Genomic DNA, 25,089 nt, shown 5'->3' on the forward strand with positions numbered 1-25,089 from the left:
CTGAGCTGACATCTTGATTTTCAGTCTCTAGTCACTTTGCAGTCATTGCTAATGGCTCCAGCAATGGTGAGCCTTTTCTGGGAGGTAGGGTGTGTGTGTGTGTGTGTGTGTGTGTGTGTGTGTGTGTGTGTGTGTGTGTGTGTGTGTGTGTGTGTGTGTGTGTAGTTGAGGTAGGGGTGTGTGTGTGTGTGTGTGTGTGTGTGTGTGTGTGTGTGTGTAAGTTGAACATGCAGTGTAGCATGTCCCTTAGAGCAGAAGCCAGGGTCAGAAAACTTGCCTGAGGCACCCAGCAGGTAAGACTGGGGCTGAGATTTCCTGAGTACCTGCTCTGCTACCAGCTTGTTCCCAGGCCTCTGTATGTATGTGCTCACTACTGCAGTGGTCCAGGCTGGTGCCACCAGCACAGCCCTGGCTCACATGAGGAAAGAGGTCCAGAGAGACTGTCCACTGGGGTTCAAACTCACACCCTGTGGCTCAGAGCCCAATAAACAGGATTGAAGATAGTGTCTGGCCCCTGGTGATATAGTACCAGGAGCCTAGTGGGCTATTATAGGCTAACACCCAGTGATATATGTCTGCTGTTCTGTGAAGACAGTAGCTGGTCTCTGTTGCCCTTAGCAGGGTATCGCAGTGGGTGCTTGAGGCTCACAGTTCCTGTTGAGGACAACCTTATGACTGTGGGACACCTCCCCACCACATCTCATAGCAGTGACAACTGAAATTGTCTCCAGGCACTGCCATGTGTTCCCTAAGTGGACACTTGTCCCTTTTTGAACACTACAGCTCAAGCAGATGCTGGAACTCTGCTGCATGGTGTTCTGCCGTCCTGAGGTGCTTGGGGTGTGGAAACATGAACTCCAGAGCCAAGGCAGCCATCAGAGCTCCTACAGCCAAGCTGTGCACAGTTCCCTATATTGCCAGAGTCAGGACCAGTGCTCTTGCTCCGGAGGCTTTTAATCACCGTGCAGCCCTGCCTGTCCACCCCACCAGGAAGTGGAGAGAGGTTTATACAAGAGCACAACTCTTTTTCTCCTTGATCTTGGTTCATGTTCAGCACTCCCAGCCAGAGATCATGGAGGATGTCCCCAAACACTGAGTAACCAGTGAGGGTCCTCAGCCTCTGCATGGGACCAGAGCAGGTCATGTGCATGTGTGCCTGTTGTCATGCATGACTCCTAACACATTGTCTCTGATGTTTTCCAGGTGGGGGGATGAATAGCATCACTGTGAAGAACGCATCATTCACATGGGCTAGGGATGAACCTCCCACACTAAATGGGTAAGCCCGGGAGATAGACACACTGACATTGGAGCTCTGAACACTCTCTACCTCCATGACCCTGATGTTCACCTTTCTCAGCCTCAGTTTACCCATCTGAAAAAAGGTCCAATCACAACTGCTTGGGCTGTTGTGAGGAGCAGCTCAGAAAGTGCTTGGTACAGGTATCATACCCTTCTGATTGTGACAGAAAGTCATGCTCCGGGCCCAAGGGGAATTTGGGGTTTGGGGAAGTAGGAAGGTCCGTTTGAAGGTACAGCATGATCCAGGGTCTCAGGAACCTGTAGAACTCTGCTGTTCCTCTGAGCTGCCCCAGATTTGGTATGATGCTTTTCTCTGAGCCAAGCACAATGCTTAGAGGCCCAGGGTATGCTGCTGTCTAGGCTGAGTCCCTTTTGAAAGGTTTCTGTCTTAGCAATGCATTTCTCTGTATTTCTCAGTGTTTCCTAGCAGCCTGTTCACCCCTATCCCTTCCAATGGTATCTGCCTGCATAGTCCTTATCTGTTTATAGAATAGCTGTCCCTGTCCCTATTCCCTGGACTGTGCTTGCTTAGTGATCTCATCTCCTTAAGGAATCCAAAACACAAGGCAAGGGAACTTTTTTGGAGTCAAGTTTGTCATTTGTGCCCCTAAACGATTGTTCTCTGCCGTGGCAACTTGCCCACTGTGTTTGGTCAGTCACAGGACAGACACCAGAGAAAGGAATCTCTCCCTTTCTACTTCCATTAACTACGTGAAGGTATAAGATCTTCCTTTGGGGCTAACTTAAATCCTGCCCAACTCATTTGTAACATCTCTTACCTGTGCCTATTCTCCACTCTCAACATCCTAGCCCTCAGGATTCCAGGTCTTTTCAGCTGCCACTGTGAATCCCCAACCTTTTCTGTTTAACCTTTGCCTCCCCATAGCTTGTAAGAATATCCTGGTCTCCCTTGGAAGAAGTGGGCAGCTGCCTCCCTAGGAATGCTGCACAGGGTAGCCCCATGACCCTGCCCCTCACAATGCAGCACAAAAGAACAGCAATGAGTGGTCTAGGAGCTAGGGAGATGACTCAGTAAATAAACCTGAATGTGACCCTCATCCCACGTAACAAAAACTTGGCATGGTTACATCCATGTAATCCCAGCACTGGGGAGGGAGAAACAGGCACAATAGCCTGCTTGGTGAATCCCAGGCCAGTGAAGGACTCTTGTCTCTAAAAAGCAAGCTGGATGGCACCAGAGAAATGACACCCAAGTTTGCCCTCTAACCTTCACTCGAATATTTACACAGACAAAAGAATCAGACAAAAACAGTTGATCCATGTGGTTAGCTAGTTTTGAAACCAGTGCCCAGGGATAAGAAGGGCCTCTTCCTGGGGGCCTGAGGTGCTCATGTGCCCCGTGTGGGCATGGAGGTCAGTGTGCTGAGCTGTCAACTATAGGAGCAGCTGTGTCATGCATGATGACCCACTAGTCTAGCTGTAGAGCTTACGCCTCATGTCTCTGCCCTTTCTAGGCAGAGCCTCACTATGTAGTCTTGATTAGCTTAGAACTCAGCATGCAGACCAGGCTGCCTCTGCCTCTGCCTCCTGAGGGGTGGGATTAAAGCTATGTTCCACTACTTGTAAGTTTTGTTTTGTTTGGTTTGGTTTGGTTTGGTTTTTTGTTTGTTTGTTTTTTTCCAAACAGGGTGTCTGTGTGTAACAGCCCTAGCTGTCGTGGAGCTAGTTCTGTAGACCAGGCCTGCCTCTGCCTCCCAAGTGCTGTGTCTAAAGGCATGTGCTACCACCACCACCTGGCAATTTCTATTTGTTAACAGACCATTTCAAAGCTGAGTATGGTGGTATTCACCTGAAGTCTCAGCACTTGGGAGGCAGAAGCAGAAGGACCAGGAGTCAGCCTTGCTTACATAGTGAGTGAGTTGGCAGCCAGCTATGTGAGACCTTACCCCAGGCGGGGTGGCGGGCAGTTCTGGGGAGATGACTCAGTCATTAAAGTGCTTGCTGTGCCACATGAGGACCCGAGTTCCATCAACAGAATCCATGTTAAAAGAGAGCAGCAGCCGCTGAGTGTACAGTGTGTGCCTGATATCCTAGCCCTGGGGAGGCAGAGACAGGAGGAGGCCCTGGAGTTTACTGGGCAACCACCCCAGCATATTTGAGAAGCTCCAGGTAGTGAGAGACCTTGTGTCAATAAAAGAACAAGGCAGACAGCCTTAAGAACACATTGGCCTCTGGCCACCACATGTTCACACATTATGTACACATGTGCACACACAAACATAAGGACCATTCAGAGTTAATAAGGTCTTTCTGGAACTCAGCTCTGGTCTCTTCACACAGTCCTTCTTTCAGGGCTGGCCTAACACTCTGGTCTTCTATCCTGTGGATTTTCTCAGCCAGTCCCAGGTGCCTAAGAATTTGAGTTCAACTGAAAGTGGCTTGTCATTGGGGACAGTGTTGTAGACCCAGTGAGGTGAATGCCCTCCATCACCTCTCCTGAGTGACATGTAGCCCTTGGGCTCTGTGCTGGCCAGGCTTTGTGATGCATTTACATTGGATCCCTCAGGCCACGGCCTTCCTTGCCCCACAGCCTGGAGGTTTCCAGGCACTGACCGGGGCAGCCAGAGTGTGGGCCACCCTCAACAGGGAGGGCATAGGGCACTGTGTCATTCAGGCTCCTTATTATGTCCTTGCAGCATCAACTTCTCCATCCCTGAAGGAGCCCTTGTGGCCGTGGTGGGCCAGGTAGGCTGCGGGAAGTCATCTCTGCTTTCTGCCCTGCTGGCTGAGATGGACAAGGTGGAGGGACACGTGGCTCTCAAGGTAGGATGGGGCCAGAAGGTGGAGAGATGGTGCGGGAGGAAGGGTCATCAGCCTAGTGTCTCTCACAAACTGTCCAAGGGAGCAGCCCCCTTTTTCCTTCTGCCGTCCCCCATTCTCTCTGCTGCTTGTTTTGCCCCGGCTCTTTGGCTGTTGTGGAGTGTGGAAGCTGCTCAGTAAACAGGCTGTGAAGGCCCAGATATGATGCAGAGGGGCTCACACTTGTGGCTTCTGCCTTCACATGATGGTCTCCATCCCCAACCATTTCCCCTGCTGAATAATACTCCTGTGTGTGTGTGCCCCAAAAGCAGAAGGAGGGCTAAGGGAGGGAGGGGCGCTAGGGTGAGTTTAACCAAAGTACAATTATATAACTGCCTGAAAATGTCAGAACAAAGGAGGGAGGGAGGGAGGGAGGGAGGGAGGGGGAGGGAGGGAGGGAGGGAGGGAGGGAGGGAGGGAAGGAAGGAAGGAAGAAAGAGAATTACTGGGTATATCCTAGCATCCCTTCAAGGTTCAAGCTGTACCCCCTCCACTCTCACTTTATCCTATAGTCTTTGTGGATGGAACCTTCTGGTTTCTTTCTTTTGGATCTTTCTGTGTCTTGTCCTGTAAATAGAATATAGCCAGTGCTGGTTGGTGTGGCTGGAATCATCTCAGAGCCTGGTGTGCGAAACACAGTTTGAATCTTTAGTGTTAGCTGAGTTTTTGATGGGGGCCTGGAGGGGAAGAGTGTGGGATTAGAGATTTGAGATGCAGTACGCTTCAAGCTGAGCTAAACTTTCCATGAAGCATTCCAGGCTGCTGTAAGCATTAAGTCCCTTGGGGCCTGTCTACATGCACCTTGTTTCCCCTGAGGCCTGTACTTGCTATAAGTCAGCTCCTTTCAGTGTTGCCAGTAGCCTCTGGAGCAGCCAGAGAAGAAAACAAAACAACAAACAAAAACCCAACTATTTTACTTTAGCCAGCCCGTGCCAGATACTTGTCCCTGAACCTGTCTGTCATCTGTATCCCTTCTCCTGGGAACTCAAGTCTGAGGTGTAGGCTTATGTCACTATTTGATTTCAGTTCAGACCTTTCCCTTGCTGGTTCAGTGCTCGTTTAGAAGTGGACAGTGTCTGGGTCTGGGCAGATACCTGTTGCTTCAAGATATATCCTGTTGTTTCTTCCAAGTAGTGGACGGGCAACATGAGAAAGGTTGACAAAGGGAAATTGCTTGTCATGTTTAGATAGCCATATTGCATTCTGTTTCATAATTCCTGGGTTCCTACCATCCTAAGCACTGATGTTTTGAGTCCAAGACTTATTTGTAGCTGGAAAAACATTAGTTTTTCCCAGTACCTTGGTAGACATGGCCTCGGATGAATTATCTTGTGAGGTTTACAGCTGAGGTGTCCTGACATTGGGGCTCATAGACTCTGGAATGTTAGAATAGCAACTGAGTCATTTTTCTGAGCTTTTAGATCCAGATTTAGGTCATTGATTTCTATTCCCTTACTTTAGAGTCCTCTGTGTTGTTTCATCACCTTTTTTTTGATAAAGGTGGGCATGACACCAGCCCTGTGTGAACTGGTCCCTGCCACCTGCCTTCCTGCCTGTCCTCCTCTCATGTGACTCACCCCTGTCCAGTCAAGCAGGTCTTTCTGTCCCTGAAAGAACTGGATTTATTTCTTCCTTGTCTGTGATGTTCGCTTTGGATTAATGCCCTTCTCTGTTCTTGCCTTTGCTGTGTGTTTTGGGCAACCGGCTCTTCTTGCAGGCAGTTATACGCTATTGTCTTTTCATAGAGTCTGTCTGTCTTTCCTCTCCACTGTCTGCCACACAGGGTACTGTGGCCTATGTGCCCCAGCAGGCCTGGATTCAGAATGACTCTCTCCAAGAGAACATCCTGTTTGGGCACCCAATGAAGGAATACTACTACAAAGCAGTGTTGGAAGCCTGTGCCCTCCTCCCGGATCTGGAAATCTTGCCCAGTGGGGACCGGACAGAGATAGGTGAGAAGGTAAGTATGGCATGGGTACATCATGTAGCTGTCAGCTGCAACTGTGTGACAAACATGTGCACACTCTGTCAGTGCCTTTCACATTAAATGCTCCTCCTGCAAGTGAACTGTCCCTACCTGCCGTCTCCCTTCTGTGGCTCTGCTCCTCTTGTCAAGCTCTGTGAGTTTGGTGAGGGTCTATACTATCTGGCTCTTGGTGCTGTTGTCTGAGTTGAGGTATTAGCAGCCACCCAAGTGGGAGCCTCTCGAACGGTGATGCAGAGTCCAAGAGAATAAAAAAAAAAGGTGTGCTGTGCTTTTGCCCACATAACTGTCCCACCCACAGCACAAGACACTAGAAGTGACTCCCCTTGTCAGTCATGCAGTGCACCTCAGACGTGTGTCTGTGAGTGATTATTCAGACAGCCCTGGACTAGCTGACACCCACTCCTCCATTCTGCTGCCATGCTAACATTTTAGCCCTGAAATATGTGCACAGCAGCTCATGTGATCTCTAAAGGATGGCTGAGGAAAGGGAGAAGACTCAGAGAGGTTAGGGGACTTTGCCTAGTGGCAAGTCACACAGCAAAGAGACAAAGGTTCTTAAGTCCCTCTTGTCATCTGTTCCACTGTCACTTTTGAAGAAGGCCTTAGGTGTGTCTTGTGTGTGCTGGGAATGCAGCCAGTCCCAGTGAAGGGGACCTCTTGGGAGAGCTAAGTTTGTGTGCTCCCAGTCTCCAGCCAAGGATCTATCTACCAACTTGCTTATTTGATGCATAATGTCTTTTACTTGGTGTGGATCTGGGGATCCTTTGGATTGACTGGGGTGGGGCCCTTGGATTGATGCTGACCAGTATCTTTAAACTTGTAATCAAAGCAATTAACTAATTTGGCCATGAGAGGGCAGTCCAGCCCCTGAGCTGCAGAGTTCAGTTTAGAAAAAAAAAGGGGGGGGGGGTAATAGAAATCTCTCATAGTTGCTTCCTGCTGATATGGGCGAGAAGTTGGGGGTCCTGACGTCTGGAATGCAGTGGCAACCTGGGAGGAGCAGGCTGTTTCATTTGTTGTCTAGGGTCTTTGGGATGATCTTGGGCCAGGGACGTGTAGGCAGTTTTTGAGCAGACTGTAATCTTTAATTCATTAGAAATCTGCTGGAACAAATATATATTAATGAAAGAACATGAAGTTAAGGGATTTTATAGAGGAAACTTTTCTTAGGTGTATGTAGGGGACAGTGTAAGCCACGCCTGCTAGAAGGATGATGCGAGATAGGGTTTAAAGGGACAGACAAGACACGTGGGAGCGCCTTCTCTATGGCCTCCCTGCCTTGCTGCCCCTGGCACGAGCTGGCTGGCGTTTGGCTGGCGTTTAATAAAGGATATCGTAACCTCACTGATTATGAATATCCCTCGTTAGGTGTTCATTTGGAATTTTGAAGTGCAAGGTCCTGGCAGATGAGAAAGGGGAGTTCCAATATTCAGAGAGAGAGAGAGAGAGAGAGAGAGAGAGAGAGAGAGAGACAGAGACAGAGACACAGAGAGAGAGAGCGAGACAGAGAGAGACAGAGACAGAGACAGACAGAGAGAGAGAGAGAGAGAGAGAGAGAGAGAGAGAGAGAGAGAGAGAGATGCCCCCTTTAAGGAAATAGGCTGGTGGGGAAACAAACAGTAGGTTGGTAGTACTTTTTCTCAAGTTTGTCTCCACCTGTGGGTGTAGGTGACTGCAAACTGATGTTCTGATGTTTCTAAGAATCTTCTTTTTTTTAATTAAGAAAAAACAAAATTAGGGGAGAGTGTGAACACAGTCCCCCACTATCACAAAAGAACCTTCTTAAAGAGACAAAAATTCCAGATAAATTAACAAACATTATTATTATTTGTGGTCATGGTAATGTGGTGGTATTTTGTCAGAGCCAAATTAATAGTTTATCAGGATTTTATCTGTTAGATTTAACCTAAAAATTAATAATTTTGAATTGAAGTTCTTTTAGTTTGAAATGAAGGCTTTTTAATAATAAATACAATATACAGACTGTTAATATTATAAATCCCTTTATAGTATATCATGAAATAAAGTAAGTGCAGTGAAGAAACCAAAATAATAAGAGGAAAGGTTTTCAGGGATAAATGAGAATTGGGAAGCACAGAAGTAGGAGACAGACAGACAGATAGCTGTGTGTAAATCTGGGCTGCCAGCAAGACTCACAGAACACACAAAATAGCCATTCAAAACCAATCAGTAGACAAACATGCTGTGGCCACATTATCATCCATTCCTTCAAGGTAGGAGGACTTTTTAACAAGAAGACAAATAGACTTTGAAATGAAGCAGCCTGCGGGGAGGGGAGCGAGTAGGAGAGAAGGGATGAGACATAGATAGTGAATCTAGGAGATTGACTACAGACAGCCAGAAGAAGGAAGAAAAAGGCAGAGATACATAGAGAATCCCCAAATCACAGAAAATGTCTTTCCTGTGAAATGGTCTTTATAGGGCTAATTGGAACTTTCTGATGCTATTTTGTAAACAAGCAAAAAGCTCCCGTTTTCCAGAAAGAGAAAGAAGGAGAGAAAGAGACATTCTTTAGAACTTTTAAGGCAGTTGGAGAAAAAAGTGAAAGTGAAACATGGGAGATGGATCATCTTTTGAATTCCAGTTAGCTTAAGGAGTCTGACTAGCGTACAGGCAGACAGCCAAGAGTTATCTAAAGGGCAGCTCCTGCTACTCCAAACTGAAACCCATGCTGCAGGCTTTTTGTAAGCTCTTTTCTTTCCAGAAATATTGCAAGAGACATGTTTTTTCTTCCTATTTCTTTGTACCAAGACTGTTTTAAACTTTGAGTCATTCTGAGGGAAAGACAAACACAAAGGGAAGGTTAGGGAATTCATCTCCTCAGCCATGTTTACCTGGTGCTGGGGAGACCAAGGGATCTGCTGAATCCACCAGTGACCATTAGGAAGTGTCTCTCTCGAACACTCCCAGAGGGTGCATATGGGGCATTTCCTCCATGAAAATCCCCTCTTCTCTGTGGGTAATTTCCTGAGTAATTTCTATATTGTCCTCTGTTTCTGGTGCCAAAATAATACTAACTACTGGGGCCAGCCCCCAGTCAGCACCAGGATAATAGGGCCCTCTTATTTGAGGGTTGCTAGACTTTAATGTCTGAGGGGAAAAATAAACAAGCATATACTTTCTCCTGGTAACCGAAGAAAAAAGGAGCCAGCGCACGCTTTTTTATTGGTGACCTCTTTACTTAAACTTAAAATGATCTCTCTCTTCCATACATACATCCCTCTCCTGCCCAGTTACATATTTCTGTATTCAGTTACAGTTATAAATCTCCACACAGCCATAGCTATAAATCTCATTTACATAGCTTATCCACCACACAGCACTTTCGACAGTTTCTAGGCATAGCTCCTCTACATAGCAACAGCTCTTTCACACAGTGCTCTCTCTCTCTCTCTCTGTCTCTCTCACTCGCTCACAGATTAAGTAATCTTGGTTACTGCATCTGATTTCAGGTCAATAAGCTGCATCCAAAGGGCCCAGCTTGGACGGGACCTTTATATCTGGACCTATCATCCCAGCATGCAGGAAGCTGAGGCAGGAGAATCATGAGTTTGAGGCCAGTGTAGGCCACCTAGCAAGAGTTCATCTCAAAATAAAATATGAAAAATATCTAGCAGTGTGGCTCAGTGGTAGAGCACTGGTTTAGTGTGTGCAAAGGCCCTTAGTTCTGTTCCCAGCACTGCCCAAATCAAATCAAATACAAAATATGGGAGATAACTACTGGGGCCAGCCTCAGCACAGGAAGGCAGTGTATCTGGACAGACCCGAGGACTAGCCTCTGCAAAGGAAGGGAGTGTCCATCTCTGCAGGTTTGGGCAGTTTATTCAATAGGTGTCCCATGGCCATCGTGTTGGTCCCCTGCTGCTGCTCAGTGCTGAATCTTTCCTCCGTGAGTGGAGTACTGGAGGGGTCTCAGCACTTTGGGTGCAGTCAGCTTTCCTGTGTGGCTGCAATAGGAATGGCAGCTCAGAGTGAAGCTCACCACAGACTGACTGCTGACAGCAACAGTAGTGACATCAGCTACAGCATAATAATATAATCTTTATACAGGCTGACGGGTCTGAAGCTGTTAACAGCTACCGCTGCCTCCTCTTTTCTTGTAGCACTAGGGACCAGACCGAGACCGTTACGAGGCCAGGCACATGCTCTATAACTGAGCCGCATCCCCGGCCCTCCTTTTATGTTTCACTTGAGATGGTGCCCAGGCTGGTCTTGAACTTGCCATCCTCCTGCCTCAGTCTCTGAGTAGCTGAACTGGATAGACCTGTGTCAGCAGGTCTAGCTGTCTGTTTCCCTTCCCTGAGCACTGGCTGGGGGTCAGACACCCCACTCAGCAGCTCTTCTGTCCCCACTCTGGTTTTGTATGATTATGTGGTTCCTCAGGATTGTCCAGGGATCCCAAGAAACCCACCCTCCTCACTGTCTTCCTAGGGTGTGAACCTGTCAGGGGGCCAGAAGCAGCGTGTGAGCCTGGCCCGAGCTGTGTACTGTAACTCTGACATCTACCTCTTCGATGACCCCCTCTCGGCTGTGGATGCACATGTTGGGAAGCACATCTTTGAGAAGGTGGTTGGTCCCATGGGCCTACTGAAGAGCAAGGTACTCTCCCAGGGCCAGGATTTCAGGACTGGCAGCATAGCTCTGGACAAGTTCTTGATTCTTGGGCTTGCTTTCATGGTGTGTGTGTGTGTGTGTGTCTCGCATCATGTGTATGTCTTAGGGTTTCTGTTGCTGTGACCAGACACCATGCCTAGAAAGCAAGTTGGGAAGGAAAGAGTTTATTAGGCTTACACTTTGGCATTGCTTTCATCACTGAAGGAAGCCAGGACAGGAACTCAAACAGGGCAGGATCCTGGAGGCAGAGGCTGATACAGAGACCATGTCTTGTTCAGCCTACTTTCTTTCTGACTTTTCTTTTTTTCTTTCTTTTAATTTTTCAAGATAGGGTTTCTCTCTGTAACAGCCCTAGCTGTCCTGGAACTTGCTTTGTAGACCAGGCTGGTCTTGAACTCACAGAGATCCACCTGCCTCTATCTTCTAAGTGCTGGGATTAAAGGTGTATGCCAACATTGCCTGGCTAAGAATGTCATTCTTAAGCATGCTATTGCATAAAAGAAACTAAAAACTGTCATCCTGAGTGACAGAAATGGAAAGTCATCACCTGGCCAGCCTGCTTTCTTATAGAACCCAGGACTACCTGCCCAAGAATGGCAACACCCAACATGGGCTGGGCTCTCCCCCATTGATCACTAATTGAGAAAATCCTTACAGCTGGATCTTATCGAGGCATTTCCTCAGCTGAGACTCCTTCCTTTCTGATGACCCTAACTTGTGTCAAGTTGACACACAAAACCAGCCAGCACAGAATGTACTGGTGTGCATGCATGTATGTATGCAGCTGGAGGTGAGAAGTCAACCGTGGGTGTCCTTAGTCAGGCACCAGGGTCTCTTCCTGAACCTAGAGCCTCCAAAGACCCTCCTGTCCCTGATTCCCTGGTGAATGGTACTACAGGGTCTGCCACCATGTCTGACTTTTTCACATGGATTCTGGGGATCAAACTCAGGTCCTTGTGTGGCAAGCACTTTATGAACTAAGCCATTTGAGAGCTTCCTAAGACAGGTAATTTACCAGGTCTTTTATAGGGTAAATTCTTGGCCCCACTTGAATTCATTGCCTCACTGGCCAAAGGACCTTTTTCCTCGTGAAACCACCCAGACCTTCAGTAAGGCTGTCATTCCTTCCCCATGGCAGGCAGGCAAGCAAGACTGAAGCTAAGGGTGGGGCTTGGAGCAGGAAGATGGCTCAGCCAGCCTTAGCCAGAGAGGAAACAGAGGCTGTGATCCTGGTTTTGTTTTTCCTGTTTTTTTTGGGGGGGGAGCGAGGGGGGACAGTTAGAGGAACATACTGGTTCTTCCTAATTATAAAGTAGCAATGTGTACAGGAAGGAATGTTGAGGCTTAAGAAAAAACAGCAAAACCAAAGCAAGTATTCCCACCCTTTCCCTTAGAGGTGGTGTGCTGTGTGTACCTTTTAAAGCATGGCAATTGCCACCTGGCTGTTCAAGAAGAGACCATCACCTATTGATAGTCTAAAACACATCAATGTGCTCAGCATGACAAAACAAGCAAACGTGCAGCATAGACCATTTTTGTGGTGGGTTTGAGCTGAAAGATAGGGAAAGTTACTGTCTAAAATACAAACATCAGAGTTGGGCATGGCGGAGTGCACCCGTTAGCCCAGAACTGGGGAGGCTGAGGTCAGAAAATTAGGGCACTTTGGCCTACAGAGCAAGAACTTGTCTTAAAAGATAAGGACCAGAGATGTACCCCAGTGATAGAGTGCCTGCCTAGCGTGCACAGGCTTTGAATTTAGTTCTTAACTCTGCAAATAAACGGGGCTGCCAAATGCACATTTGTGTTGTGGTCTCACTATTCCGTCATCCACACTCTTGGGTGGTACTGTCTCTGTCTTAGAGTTTCCTTCTCAAGTGGTTTTTCCCAACTCTCAGAATTAGCCTTCTCTATACATTTATACATTGCCCCCTCCAGCACTGGTTCTAGCTTGTGGTTCATATTGTCTCCATCCCTGGAGTCCAGGCAGGGGTCTGTTGGCTTTGTCCCTTGATGCTCTGACACAGTGTGGGCCTGGGGGGGGAGGGGTGAAGGTGTGTGTGTGTGTGTGTGTGTGTGTGTGTGTGTGTGTGTGTGAGAGAGAGAGAGAGAGAGAGAGAGAGAGAGAGAGAGAGAGCCCAAAGCTTTTGGACCTGAGCAGTGCCACCAGGTCCCGAGATCCTAGCCTAGATGCCTCTAGTCTCTACAGGGCTGTGACAGTTTCCTTCATGGTGCTGATGGGGTCAGGTCTCTGTTTTGCTCATAGACACGGATCCTGGTCACCCATGGCGTCAGCTACCTGCCCCAAATGGATCTCATCATTGTCATGAGTGGCGGCAAGATATCAGAGATGGGCTCCTACCAGGAGCTGCTAGACCAGGATGGGGCCTTCGCCGAGTTCCTGCGCACCTATGCCAGTGCTGAGCAGGACCTGGCCTCAGAGGATAACAGTAAGGATGACAGGGGGACTTTCAGGAGCTGGTTCTGATAATCATAGCTGCTTATGGGAGGGTTTACCTGTGCCCTGGGGGTACAGTTCATGAGAGTATGAGTGACAAGCCCTTTGGGTTTTGGGGGACCAACCAATGGGTAGACCTGCTTAACCTTGCAGGTCAGGTAGAAAGGGTTCCTAGCACTTGACACCCATGTGCACAGGGTTGGGTCTTGGCTTTGTTACCTCAAGATTAGTCTCTGTCCTCCATGTGGGCTTTAAGCTCCTCAGTGGCTAAAATGGGGACAATAATAATTACAGATTTCTGTATTCCCAGAGGTGCTGAGTACCAGTGACAACCATGATGTAGCTCAGAACAGTATGAGTCTCATAGGATGGCCTAAGGCGGAGTGTGAACACTCATAGTGGCCATGTTCCTCACAGCTTTGTGGCCCAAGGCTTCTCTTTAAGACCCCTTGAGCTGTGTCTCTGTCCCTGCAGCCCCCCAAGAGCAAACTGCAGGGCCATTCTGGCATGTGCAGGTGATTGGTGTAGTCTTGGGTGACATCCTGGGTGCTTGAATACTGTAGCTGTACTGTTCCCCTGATACATGATGCCACAGACCTGACTGTTGGCAGCCACCTGTTCTCCTGGACTTCTGCTGTTGGCCCAAGTTTTTTGTGCCAGTTGAATCTGCCCCTGCAGACTTTGTTGCAGCGGACTTAGAAAGCACGTGCCAGGCTCCAGCAGCCTGGGTCCCTCCATCACTGGCCAGCAAATTGGGGACTATTTTGTAGCCTTCTCAGGCAGCCTCTCAGAGGACCCTCTGGTTAGCTGCATCTTGGGAACAGTGGCCCCAGCTGGCAAAGATGATGCCAGCTGATGCTCTGTAGCCCACAGGGCTTTGATCTGGACACCTTGCTTTGGTTAAAGCTGTTGTAAAATGTCTGAAACTTGCTTGACAATCCCCCACCTAGCCAAAGCCTCTCTGGGACATGCAGGTTATCCTGTACATCCCCAAGTAGATCTTAGGTAGATGACCCTCAGATGGAGCTGCAGGGTCCCTCCCATTGTACAGTTTCCCAGGGGTAAAACTCCCATCAGAGTCAATGAATGGGGGACCCTGCAGTCCCAAGGGTTGGCCTGAGACCTTGTTGTCACTAAGAAAAATGCTGTTTGCTCTCCACTTGATTCTCAAATCAATAAATACTCAAATACTCCATTTGAGTATTTACGAGCAACTACTGTATATGAAGTATTTAAGCATTCTCAGGCCCTGTCTTAGTTAGGGTTTCTGTCGCTGTAACAAAACACTATGACCAAAAAGCAGGTTGGGAGGAAAGGGTTTATTAGGCTGACAGTTCAGCAGTGCTGCTCATCACTGAAGGAAGTCAGGACAGGAACGCAAACAGGAAAGGGTTTATTAGTCTTACCCTTCAGCATTGCTGCTCATCACTGAAGGAAGTCAGGACAGGAACTCACACAGGGCAGGATCCCAGAGGCAGGAGCTGATACAGAGGCCATGGAGGGGAGCTGCTTACTGGCTTGCTTTCCCAGGCTTGCTTAGCCCACCTAATAGATCCCAGGGATGGCACCACCCACCATGTTCTGGGCCCTCCCCCACTGATAACTAAATGAGAAAACCCTTACAGCTGGATCTCATCTCTCTGATGACTCATACAAAACGACCCAGTACAGACCCATTGCATAGCCTGCCCTGAAAGCAATTCCTGTGTCAGAGCTTTGTGGCTGGAAGTTGGCCGTAGAGTGTGGGCTGTGCTGTGTTCAGGCCTCTCTCTCTTCATCTTTACATCCCTCACCCACCTGGTCCTCTTGCCCAGTGCTGGGGTTCCCAGTCATGCACTGCGTTCCTGGCTCCCAGTCAGCTCTTGGCAAAGAAAGTAGAAAAGTGGAGGTTAGGCCACCTGACTGCAGTGACTCGCCCTTGTCTTTCTTGGAGATTATGTCTCACTTTAGCAGTTTGATGCCGGGGGTGAGGCCTTCACTTGGTACTTACAGGAGGACATACACAGTTCAGGTTTGGGGACAAGATAACAGGAAAATCTCTCTCCTAGTGGACCTTAAAATGTAGAGGTAGAAGACAGATTCATGAAGCCAGGATGCAGCATGGGCTCTGGGATCCTCACTGAGGAGATGACAGACATGGGAGGAGCCACACTAGAGACTGTCTGGGCATATGCAAAGGCTTCAGGACCAGACTACTGTGGACAGATCAGCTTAGGCAGTGGAAATCAGAGTAGGAGATAGGAAGTGAGGTGGCCAGGTGTAGCGTGAAAAATAAAAGACCCAGAGACAGATACGGGGTTCAAGCTTCAAGCTGAAGATCAGAAAAGCAAAACAGCCGGCCACTAACTCTTACCTCTAGTGCAGGCTGAAAGGACTGATCCACAAACCTCAGAATGAAATCTGAGACTGCTGTGCTTTCCTCAAAGTGGCTGGAGAATCCTGAGATTTCCTATCCTCAGTGTGGCTGGAGAATGAATGCCCACTCTGAGACTCTGTTTCTGTCTTAAATATATCTCATGAGTCCTGGGATTAAAGGTGTGTGATCCCAAGTGCTGAGATCATCTTTGTGGGAGCTGTTTCTTTTTTCTTTTTAGGACTGTATCAGTCTTGTGTAGCTCAGTGTGGCCTTGAACTAACAGAGATTGGTCTGCCTCTTAATCCTGAGTCCTGGGATCAAAGGTGTGCACCACCACTGCCTGATCTCTATAGCTTGAGGCTGACTTTGCTTTCTGAATTCTCAGGCAAGCTTTAATAAACCATAAATAATATATCACCACAGTGTGGTGCTCACCCAGGAGGGCCTCAAAGAAGTAGTTTTGAATTTTAGTCTAAATTTAGTGGGGAACTCTATTATTCATTCTCTGTTTTAAGTGGATATGCATTGTGAACTTGGGTGTAAATATGTGCACTGTGTGCAGAAGGAGACCAGAAGAGGGAGTCAGAGCCTGTGGAACTGGAGGTATAGACAGTTGTGAGCCACCATGTGGGGGCTGAGAATCAAACCCTGATCCTCTGCAAGATCACTCAGTGCGCTTAACCACTGAGCCACCACCTCTCCTGGCTAAGCACCTGTGATTGCAACACTTGGGAGGCTCAGGCAGGTGGGCCATTAGGAGTTTGAAACAGAAAACCAAAAAGCTTGAATGTCAAAGAAGAAACATCTGGTCTAAGGACACAAAGTGGCGACAGCAGGGCAGGACATTTCATGTCTAGTCTCTCCTGTAAGGGGAGTGGGGCCCATTTTCAGGTCAACATTAGGGTGTCACCAGTGGCTGTGTTTTCTGATTTTATTTTCCAATAGGGGAAGGGACAGCTGGAGGTTGACACAGGGTCTCACTATGTAGTCTTGGGTGGCTTGGAACTTTCTATATAGAATGAGTAGACCTTGAATTCACAAAAGATTTCATCTTGATGCTGGGATTAAAGACACCTCCCACCATATCATAGTAGTTCTTAATAAATATGATATTAACTTGCCAAGTGTGGTAATACGCACCTGTGATTGCAGCACTTGGGAGGCTCAGGCAGGTGGGCTATTGGGAGTTTGAAACAGAAAACCAAAAAGTTTTATTGAGCTATCATTCAACTACCAATCAGATGTTCATTGAATTTGTGCCAGCTGGTGTTTGTTAACATACTGTCTTGTATCCACCATGATTAACTTTAGAACATTCTTGTCACCCCAAGGGAAATCTCAGAACTATTAGCAAGCACAAGTGCACACTGCCCTTTTTTTTTTTTTTTTCTTTTGCTAGAGTCCCCATTCCTGTATTCCATCTCTGTGGACTGTTGTACTCCTAAAGTTCCATGTTTGCAATATGTGATGTTTTCTGGCTTCTTCAAGCCTTATATTCTCAAGTCTAGTCTGCATTGCACCCATACATCCTTACATGGCTGCATAGTTCTACATTGTACTACAATGCATTATAGACTTCTAGCTTATTCATGGGGTTGGGGACAGGGTCTGCTTCTGCTTGTTGGCTGTTGTTAATTATTGTTCTGCTCTTTAGTGATCTGAAGGAAAAGGTACAGTACCCCAGCAGCTGGGAGGCTGATGGAGGACTCTGAGTTTAGGGTTAGTGTGTGCTGGAGACATACTATCTTTAAGGGGGGGGGTGGGGGAGCTGTGACTTGCTCTTTGCTTGTGTGACAGCCTGTGTTCCTGTCAGCCTTCATGACTGACTGGAATGAGTTCTTTCTACGTGTTCACACCCTTGTGGTTGCAAAGGTCTGCCCTAAGTCTGGTCTGTTTGTTCTCAGGCAGGATTGATCCTTGCCTCTTAGCTCAAGTGATGGATTATGGCAATTTTCTTTGTCACTGCATTTTACTTGCTCCACTCGATGTTTAAGGGTTTTCCTGAATCCCTGTTGGTGAAGGAAGTCTGTCTGTCTCACTCTTCCTGCTCCAGCCATGAGAGCCCTTTGTACACAACATGAAGGACTGTGTTTCTTACTTTTTGCTTATATTTTAAAAAAGGGCTCTACATATACTTGGTGTATGTGTGAGCATGCATGTGTGGTGCTCAGGCTTGGCAGCAAGCACTTTTACCTACTGAACTCTCTGACCCTCGTTTATTTTCTGTACATGGCACACTTTGTTTGACAGTAAATGTACCACATGCTCCACCCCAGTGGTGGGTTCATTTCCCCAGTTCAGCCACCGTAGCCTCCTGCCAGGTGAGATGGGAGCTTGTTTCACACAGCCCAGGCAGGAGGATCACAGGTTTGAAGACAGCCTAGGCTCCTGTTTCTTGCCCTGAGAAACCCACAAGCGCCTCATTTCCTGGTCATCGTCCTGAACAGCAGATGGAGAGTTCCTCCTGCAGGGTGGCAGTTTCCTCTCACAGCCCTCAGCAGCTGCCTGTCTCTCCCATGGCCCTAAGATGTTGGGAGGCCTGACATTGAGTGCTGAAATCACACAGGTCTCTTTGGGGAGAAAAATGGGGAATCCACTACAAAGCAGTTGAGCTGTCTCCTCAAGGGAGGCCAGTCTATTGAACCTGGGAAGTCCCAGAGCCTTTTGAGTAGTGGTGCCATTGGTGATTCTTTTGGTCCCTGCTTGAGGGTGGTGGGTAGGCACAGCTAGGCAGTGCATCTGTGGTGTGCAGTGGATACAGTGCCTGGATTGTAGGCTCAGTGACCCATACTCAGTGCTAGGAGAGACTGGGGCAGTAGTATAAGTGGGTAAGAGACCTTGCTCTGAGGGGGATCTGAGTTAGACTCCCCTGTACCACCTGTGTGTCTGTCAGACAGCCCCACGTGAACAGAGCTATGAAAACATTGGAACAGAAGAGGGCAGAGCTCATTTTGCCCATTTCCCTCAGGTTTTGCAGCCAGCCTTATATATAGACTCTGAGGGCAGAGTGTGGCTGTTGCGGTGCCCCATAGTGGTATTGGAGGATTGGCTCCACTTCCTCACTGGTTGTCACTTGTCAGTCATCCCATCTGCCATAAGAGGTGTACAAAGTGCCCACTGCATTGAATGGCACACCTTCTTTCCAGTGTTGTGTCACTACTTATGGTGCACCAGGAGCTGGGAACACAATGACAGGTAAGACCTAGTCTGTGTCCTGGAGCCTGGCAGGAGAGACAGACTAAATTACAAAGAATGTCATGGTGGTAACTGCATCAGTCAGGGAGGCTGAGTCTCTGGGAGCGCCCAGAGAAAAGACCCCACACCACCCTGAGGTGGGGTGGAGGACACATCTGAGCAGAGCGGCCTCATGTCACCCCCATGTTGATCTTCATGTAGCACACACTGCTGTCAGTCCATCCTGGATAAAAAATACCTCTTTTGGGGAAATATCATAGCACAATTGGTAACCAGGATTACACATGAGATCACATCCAGAAGCTGAGTTTTGTTGTTGTTGTTGTCAGATATTGACATCTGTCTGGTTTACCTAGCACTGGCCCAATGGAAGGGTCTGTGGGGCCCTGGCCTTCCTGAGGGGGCAGTGGATTCTCCTGGCCTCCTCCTGTCATGCTTTCTCTGAGCCTGTAGTTCGCCTTCCTTCCCCCAACTGCAGCACTTTCCAGGCTCTTTCCCCCAACAATGTGGGGATGGAACTCAGGGCTTCGCTCATGCCAAGCCAGTGCTCTGTCTCTGAGCTACACTTTCCCTCCTTATTCTTCTTTATTGCCCATACTGGAGAGCAGACACAGACACGCTGGGCAAACACTGACTAAGCCCGCATCCCCGGTCCTCCTCTTACTTTTCATTTGAGATGTTGCCCAGGCTGGTCTTGAATTGACCATCCTCCTTAAGAGTAGCTGGGACTGCAGGTGTGTGCACTATGCTTGGCTCCCCTGCTCTCCCTTGTTGGTTAAATACAGTTGGAGCTTCTGGAGAAGGCTTGCCAGGGCTCTACCAGCCCAGGTAGGATGAGGAAACTGAAGCACCCATAAGACAGGCCCTTAGCCCAGTTTATTCTCCAGTCCTCTGGGTGGGTTAAGAAGTAGGGCCGGGCGTTGGTGGTGCATGCCTTTAACCCTAGCACTTGGGAGACAGAGACAGTCAGATCTCTGTGAATTCGAGGCCAGCCTGGTCTCCAGAGCGAGTGCCAGCATAGGCTCCAAAGCTATACAGAGAAACCCTGTCTCGAAAAATCAAAAAGAAGAAAGAAGGAAGAAGAAGAAAAAGAAGAAGAAAAAGAAGAAGAAAAAGAAGTACGGAGAAGGGGCGCTGACTATGACTCCTAACATTTCCCAGATCTCATGACTCCAGGCAGTGGAGTGAAAACCGAGGAAGGTCATCAGTAGCATTGGGTCTATGATGTAGGAGGCCGTAGGCATCTTGGGACAGCTGCTGCCATTGCATGCTTGGTGGGGAGCTGGGATGCGCTTATTTCATCCTGAGGCTTTGTGGGTGGTTCTGTGTATGTTTCCAGATCCAAGCTTGCTTATCTCCCAGGCCTAGTAATCCCATCCTGCACACTTCTCAGAGGCCATGTTGGGGAGTGCTGGGCAAAAAGCAGGTGCATCGGGAAAGGACAGGGTTCAAAAAGCTGCTTTTGCATCCCTGGGGTCCTACCCTCTGCAGTAGTGTGGTGCTGAGGTTCAGACCAAAGGCTCTTAGGCAGGCACCTGAACCTACACAACCTATTTTAAACACAGTTAACCTATCAGTCAGAGGCCTAGAGATGGAGTGGAATTTGGGAACTGAGGGCTGTAGACAGCCTGTCAGGGCAGAGTAATGGGGGTGGTCCTTAGACATTACAGCCACTGGTGGGTCTCAGGAGAGGGATTCTGACAAGTACCTCCTAGGCAAGGGAGCCCCAAGATGACCCAGGTGGACCATTAGCTCATGGGCACCTGGTAGATGGAAAAGAAACCACCACAGAAGCTCCTCTGGAGCCACTGAAGCAGGGGCAGGAGGGATAGGGTGTGTGCCATGCATGATTGTGTGTGCTTACTTATGCTTGGGAAGTACTGCTTGTTACCATTCACCCTTGTGACATGGCTGTTTGGAGGGTTGTGTTTTTCAAAAAACAATCAAGAAGCCATGGCTGGGCTATGGAGATAGAGGTGAGTAAGTGCTTGCCTTAGAAACACGAAAACCTTTGTCTGATTCCCATGTAAAAAGTCAGGTGTGGGGAAGTGGAGCCTACCCTAGTCACTGAGCCCCAGGATCGGGGAGATCCTGTCACCTGAGAAACAGCAGCCAAGGTATTGTAGCCTCTGTCTGTGCATATACACACAGACGTGTGTGCCCACAGAATGGCATAATGAAGTCAGTATGGACACTGATGTTCAAGGGGACATTTAAAGGAGTTAGTCTCAGTTCTAGCCAGGTCCAGAATTACCTGGAGCACATTCACAGATGTCCATCTAAGCAGCACCTCACTGAGCCCTGTGATGTGCCTCTGACTCCTGCATATGAGGATCAGGTCCATCCCCATTTTACAGGTGTACAGCTTGAAGCTGGGAGAGGTTTTGCATTTCTTAGGGCACATAGCTAAGTGGAAACTCAGTACCACAGACTGTTGGAGCTGAGTCGCTGTAGGAATTCAGACAGGATCCAGGTGTCTAGTTGTTTACAGAGCCACCCCACCTCATGGGAGGCTTTGTTAACTTGGAGCCTCCCCTAGCCCCATCCTCTCTAGCCTGTTTGTGGCCCCCAGGACTGGCTCTGCATTTTGTGTTGTCTTTTGTGTCACCCTTATGAGTCCCCAGGACATCCTTGCAGTGCTGCTGGCCCTGTGCTTGTATCTGTGAGCAACCTCTACCCTGCACACACACGCACACAGACACACAGACACACAGGCACACACACACAGACACACACACACACACCCCTGAGTCCTGGATTGTCTGTCTGTCCTCCTCTCACAATACCAAAGAATGGAGAAGCCAGTGTAGGGAAGGAGCCGTGGATTGATGGGTGCTGTTGAGTGGGAGGGTCAGTGGTGTTTGGTGCCCCTGGTCATCACCAGGTGCCATTGAGTTCTGACCTTGTTGACATCCTTCTGGGGCTAGGGATCCTTCTGGGGTTAGGGCAGGCATCTGGCAGTTATGCCCCATGTGGCCTCACCAGTTGTTCAGACATCAAAACTTCATACTAGAGACATGAGTGTTCTTACAGGCCTGCTTCTCCAGGCTCTGGACATCTCCCGTGTAATCTGACCACACAGGGTGAGCTCTGGCACTGAGGGACCGCTGGGCCTTTGTCTTTGGTGGGTGCCATTGTCACAGTGGTTGATACTTGTTTTTGACAAGGTCAAACATGTAGCCCAGGTTAGTTTTTGACCTGCAATTCTTCAGTCTCAGATGACAGCTTTCATCACCATATGGGTGTGAGGTTCCTGTTAAGCAGCGCCCCCTACTGGATGCTTAGAGTCCAGTACACTTTGCCCTGTCTCCCCTTCTGCCACGGCTCCAGAATCTCCCTGATGAGTGCTTTTTACACATTTTACCTGTGGTTCCTGGTGCCATCTACCTCCAGCCAAGTAAGTAGTCAGGGCCTGAGCTGTGGATGTAGCTCAGAGCAATGTGGTTTTGTCTTTTTCAAGCTCCCTGGCAGCCAAAGTCACTGTTTTCTACTCTGAAAGTGACTAAGTTCTTGTTCTGTTGTTTGGCCTTGCCCAGGTCTTGAGCTCTTGACACCACATTCTCCCCTCTTCTGTCTTCTGCCAGGTGTCAGTGGTTCTGGGAAGGAGTCAAAGCCAGTGGAGAATGGGATGCTGGTGACAGTGGGGAAATACCCTCAGAGGTAAGCACTGGGAGGGTGGCCGGCCCTGTGTTGCTCCTGGATCTGTGTCTTGGCCTGTGGAACTGAGAAGGAACAAGTCCACTCTCCCATCACAGTTCTCAGGGATGTGCAATACGTGTACATCTTGCCTGCCTCTCCATCCTTCAGGAAGGAACCAGCGCTGACTATATTTCACACAGGCCTGCCCTTCATTTGCTTGTTTCTTCTTCTGAAACTTGCCCCTTGCACGATCTGTGTTTTTCCTCAGGTACTTGAGATGGGGCCTAACACATTGGACTTTGTGCTGATCACAGACAGTCACATTAATGGTGCTGCTGGTCTGGGAGCTGGGCACAGCTGGCCTGTCCCCATCTCACAGCAAAGAGATGGAGGCTTACCAGTTGGGCAGCTCTAAAGATGCCCAGCTCAGATTCGAACCAATGTCCAGAGGCTCTGAGCCAGTGGCCCTGAGCTCTGTGTTATGTTCTTCAAGGACAATGCTTAGGGTTAGTTAGAGATTTTCTTAAGGCGGGGTGTTGTTTTGTTTTGTTTTTTATTCTTTACTCTTTGGGGGCCCACTACCCAGCTCCCAGATAAACACACAAAGGCTTGTTCTTTCTTATGAATGCCCAGCCTTATCTTCGCTTGTTTCTAGCTAGCTTTTCTTAAATTATCTGGTCTAACTTTTGCCTGTGAGCTTTTACCTTTTTCTATTTCAGTATATCTTTTCTTTCTCCCTTATTCCATGTCTGGCTGGGTGGATGGTCTCTGGCACCCTTCTCTCCTCCTTTTCTGGTTCTTCAGTCTTCCCAGATTTCTCCTCCTATTTTATTCTCTCTGCCTATCAGCCCCACCCATCCTTTCTGCTGCCTTGCTATTAGCCGTTCAGCTCTTTATTAGACCAATCAGGTGGTTTAGACAGGCAAAGTAACACAACTTCGCAGAGTTAAGCAAATGCAACATAAAAGAATGCAACCCATCTTTGTGTCATTAAACACATGTACCACATCTTGAACTAATATTCCACAACAGGTAGGGTCTTTTGTATCCCAGGCTGACCTTGGACTAGATAAATAGCCAAGGATGAGCTCGAATGCCTGATCCCCCTGTTTTTACCTCTTTGATGCTGGAATTACAGGTCTGTGCCTAGTTTATGCTGTAGATGGGACCCAGAGCTTCATTTTACCAACCAAGCTACATCTCTAGCTCCCAGATCATTTCTTTACATAAAAGATTGTACCCACACACCTTCTCCCCACAGTAGACCCCATTCCTGCCAATCCCTTTCCATGGAAGCATGTTCTTCTGGAGAGTGCCACAGGTTACGAGTGAGTGAGTGAGTGAGAGTGTGGGTGTGTGGTGTGTGTGTGTGTGTGTGTGTGCGCGCGCGCGTGCGCGCGCGCGCACGCACGCACTCCCTAAGGCTCTTCTTTGACACCCTACTCTCCTTGGCAACAGGCATCTCAGCAGCTCTTCTTCCCACAGTGGGGATGCTGGCCAGCAACACAGCAGCACAGCTGAACTGCAGAAGGCTGGCGCCAAGGAGAAGGCCTGGAAGCTGATGGAAGTGGACAAGGCACAGACAGGGCAGGTAAGTGAGGCACAATGCAGAATGCTTTGCTTGACGGACAGGAATGTGTACCTGACAGTAAGCCTGCTGGGCTCTGTGATTAGTTTCTGTGCCAAAACCAAGGTCAGAGAGGCTAAGTGACTTTTGCTGGAGTTGGGATCTGAGCTGCTGACATCATGTTGCTATTCCAGTCTCTGCCCATGCTCATGACTGCTTGGCTGTGAGCAGCCTGGAGTATTGAATGGAACCTCCCATGCTACAGATAGGGCAGCTGCAACCACTTCTCCATCCTTGTTGTCACTTCCTCAAATGTGTTGCACTCCCATGCACCTCAGGGCCTTTGCGCCTGTGGGTCACCTTCTCTTCCTGTTTTCCATTCACAGCTGGTAAACTCTTCAACGTCACTTCCTTAGGGAAAACCTCCCCTGCTACCTACTTACCTGGGCCCTTGCATGGCTTTCTGTGTGTGGCTCTTATGGCTCTTCTCTGTTTATGTGTGAGTGGGTGATGATGGAGCATTAGCCTGTCTGAGTGCTTGACTGGAAGCTCTTGTGGGAGGCAGAAAGCCTGGCTTTGCTACTGCTGGCTGACGTCATTGATTAACAGGGCAGCAGGGCTTTGAGGGTCAGGGCACAGGAGGGTAGGTTGGGCTGTAAGGCATCACCCACAAGCTGCTGACCTCATGCTGGTACTCTCTGGATCCTAGGTGCAACTGTCAGTGTACTGGGACTACATGAAGGCCATTGGCCTCTTCATCACCTTCTTGAGTATCTTTCTCTTCCTATGCAACCACGTGTCTGCCCTGGCCTCCAATTACTGGCTGAGCCTCTGGACAGATGACCACCCCACTGTGAATGGGACTCAGGAGCACAGGACGTACCGACTGAGTGTCTATGGGGCCTTGGGCATCTTGCAAGGTATGGCTGTGGTTACTTCACGTGTAATTTCCTGAGTCCCCAAGTCCTCGGGGAATTTACACCCGAAAACTGAGCCAGACCCATGTGGATAGAACCTGCCACATGGTGGACCCTGAGTGCTTGCTGAATCCATACCCACCGTCCCTCCCAGTCAGCTCAAGCCACATGGCTGATTGCTGGCTGAGTTGGCATTGAATGAAGCAGCCCAGCTCT

At 48.7% G+C, this 25,089-nt stretch overlaps 1 protein-coding gene across 3 annotated transcripts in view; it reads left to right on the plus strand.

The window, feature by feature from the left end:
* The window catches only part of Abcc1 (ATP binding cassette subfamily C member 1), a 122,694-nt gene that overhangs the window by 85,738 nt on the left and 11,867 nt on the right, over window positions 1-25,089 (plus strand). For 2 of the 3 annotated variants that reach the window (XM_027387692.2, XM_027387694.2), the window contains exons 15-22: window positions 1,204-1,279; window positions 3,960-4,086; window positions 5,906-6,082; window positions 10,562-10,729; window positions 13,008-13,191; window positions 22,335-22,410; window positions 23,848-23,980; window positions 24,666-24,876. In XM_027387692.2, the coding sequence (XP_027243493.1) occupies window positions 1,204-1,279; window positions 3,960-4,086; window positions 5,906-6,082; window positions 10,562-10,729; window positions 13,008-13,191; window positions 22,335-22,410; window positions 23,848-23,980; window positions 24,666-24,876 (1,152 nt within the window). The remainder of the gene's footprint in view (window positions 1-1,203; window positions 1,280-3,959; window positions 4,087-5,905; window positions 6,083-10,561; window positions 10,730-13,007; window positions 13,192-22,334; window positions 22,411-23,847; window positions 23,981-24,665; window positions 24,877-25,089) is intronic. The other variant, XM_027387693.2, reaches the window with a different exon arrangement.

Source organism: Cricetulus griseus, assembly GCF_003668045.3.
Source record: "Cricetulus griseus strain 17A/GY chromosome 1 unlocalized genomic scaffold, alternate assembly CriGri-PICRH-1.0 chr1_1, whole genome shotgun sequence".
NCBI lineage: Eukaryota > Metazoa > Chordata > Mammalia > Rodentia > Cricetidae > Cricetulus > Cricetulus griseus.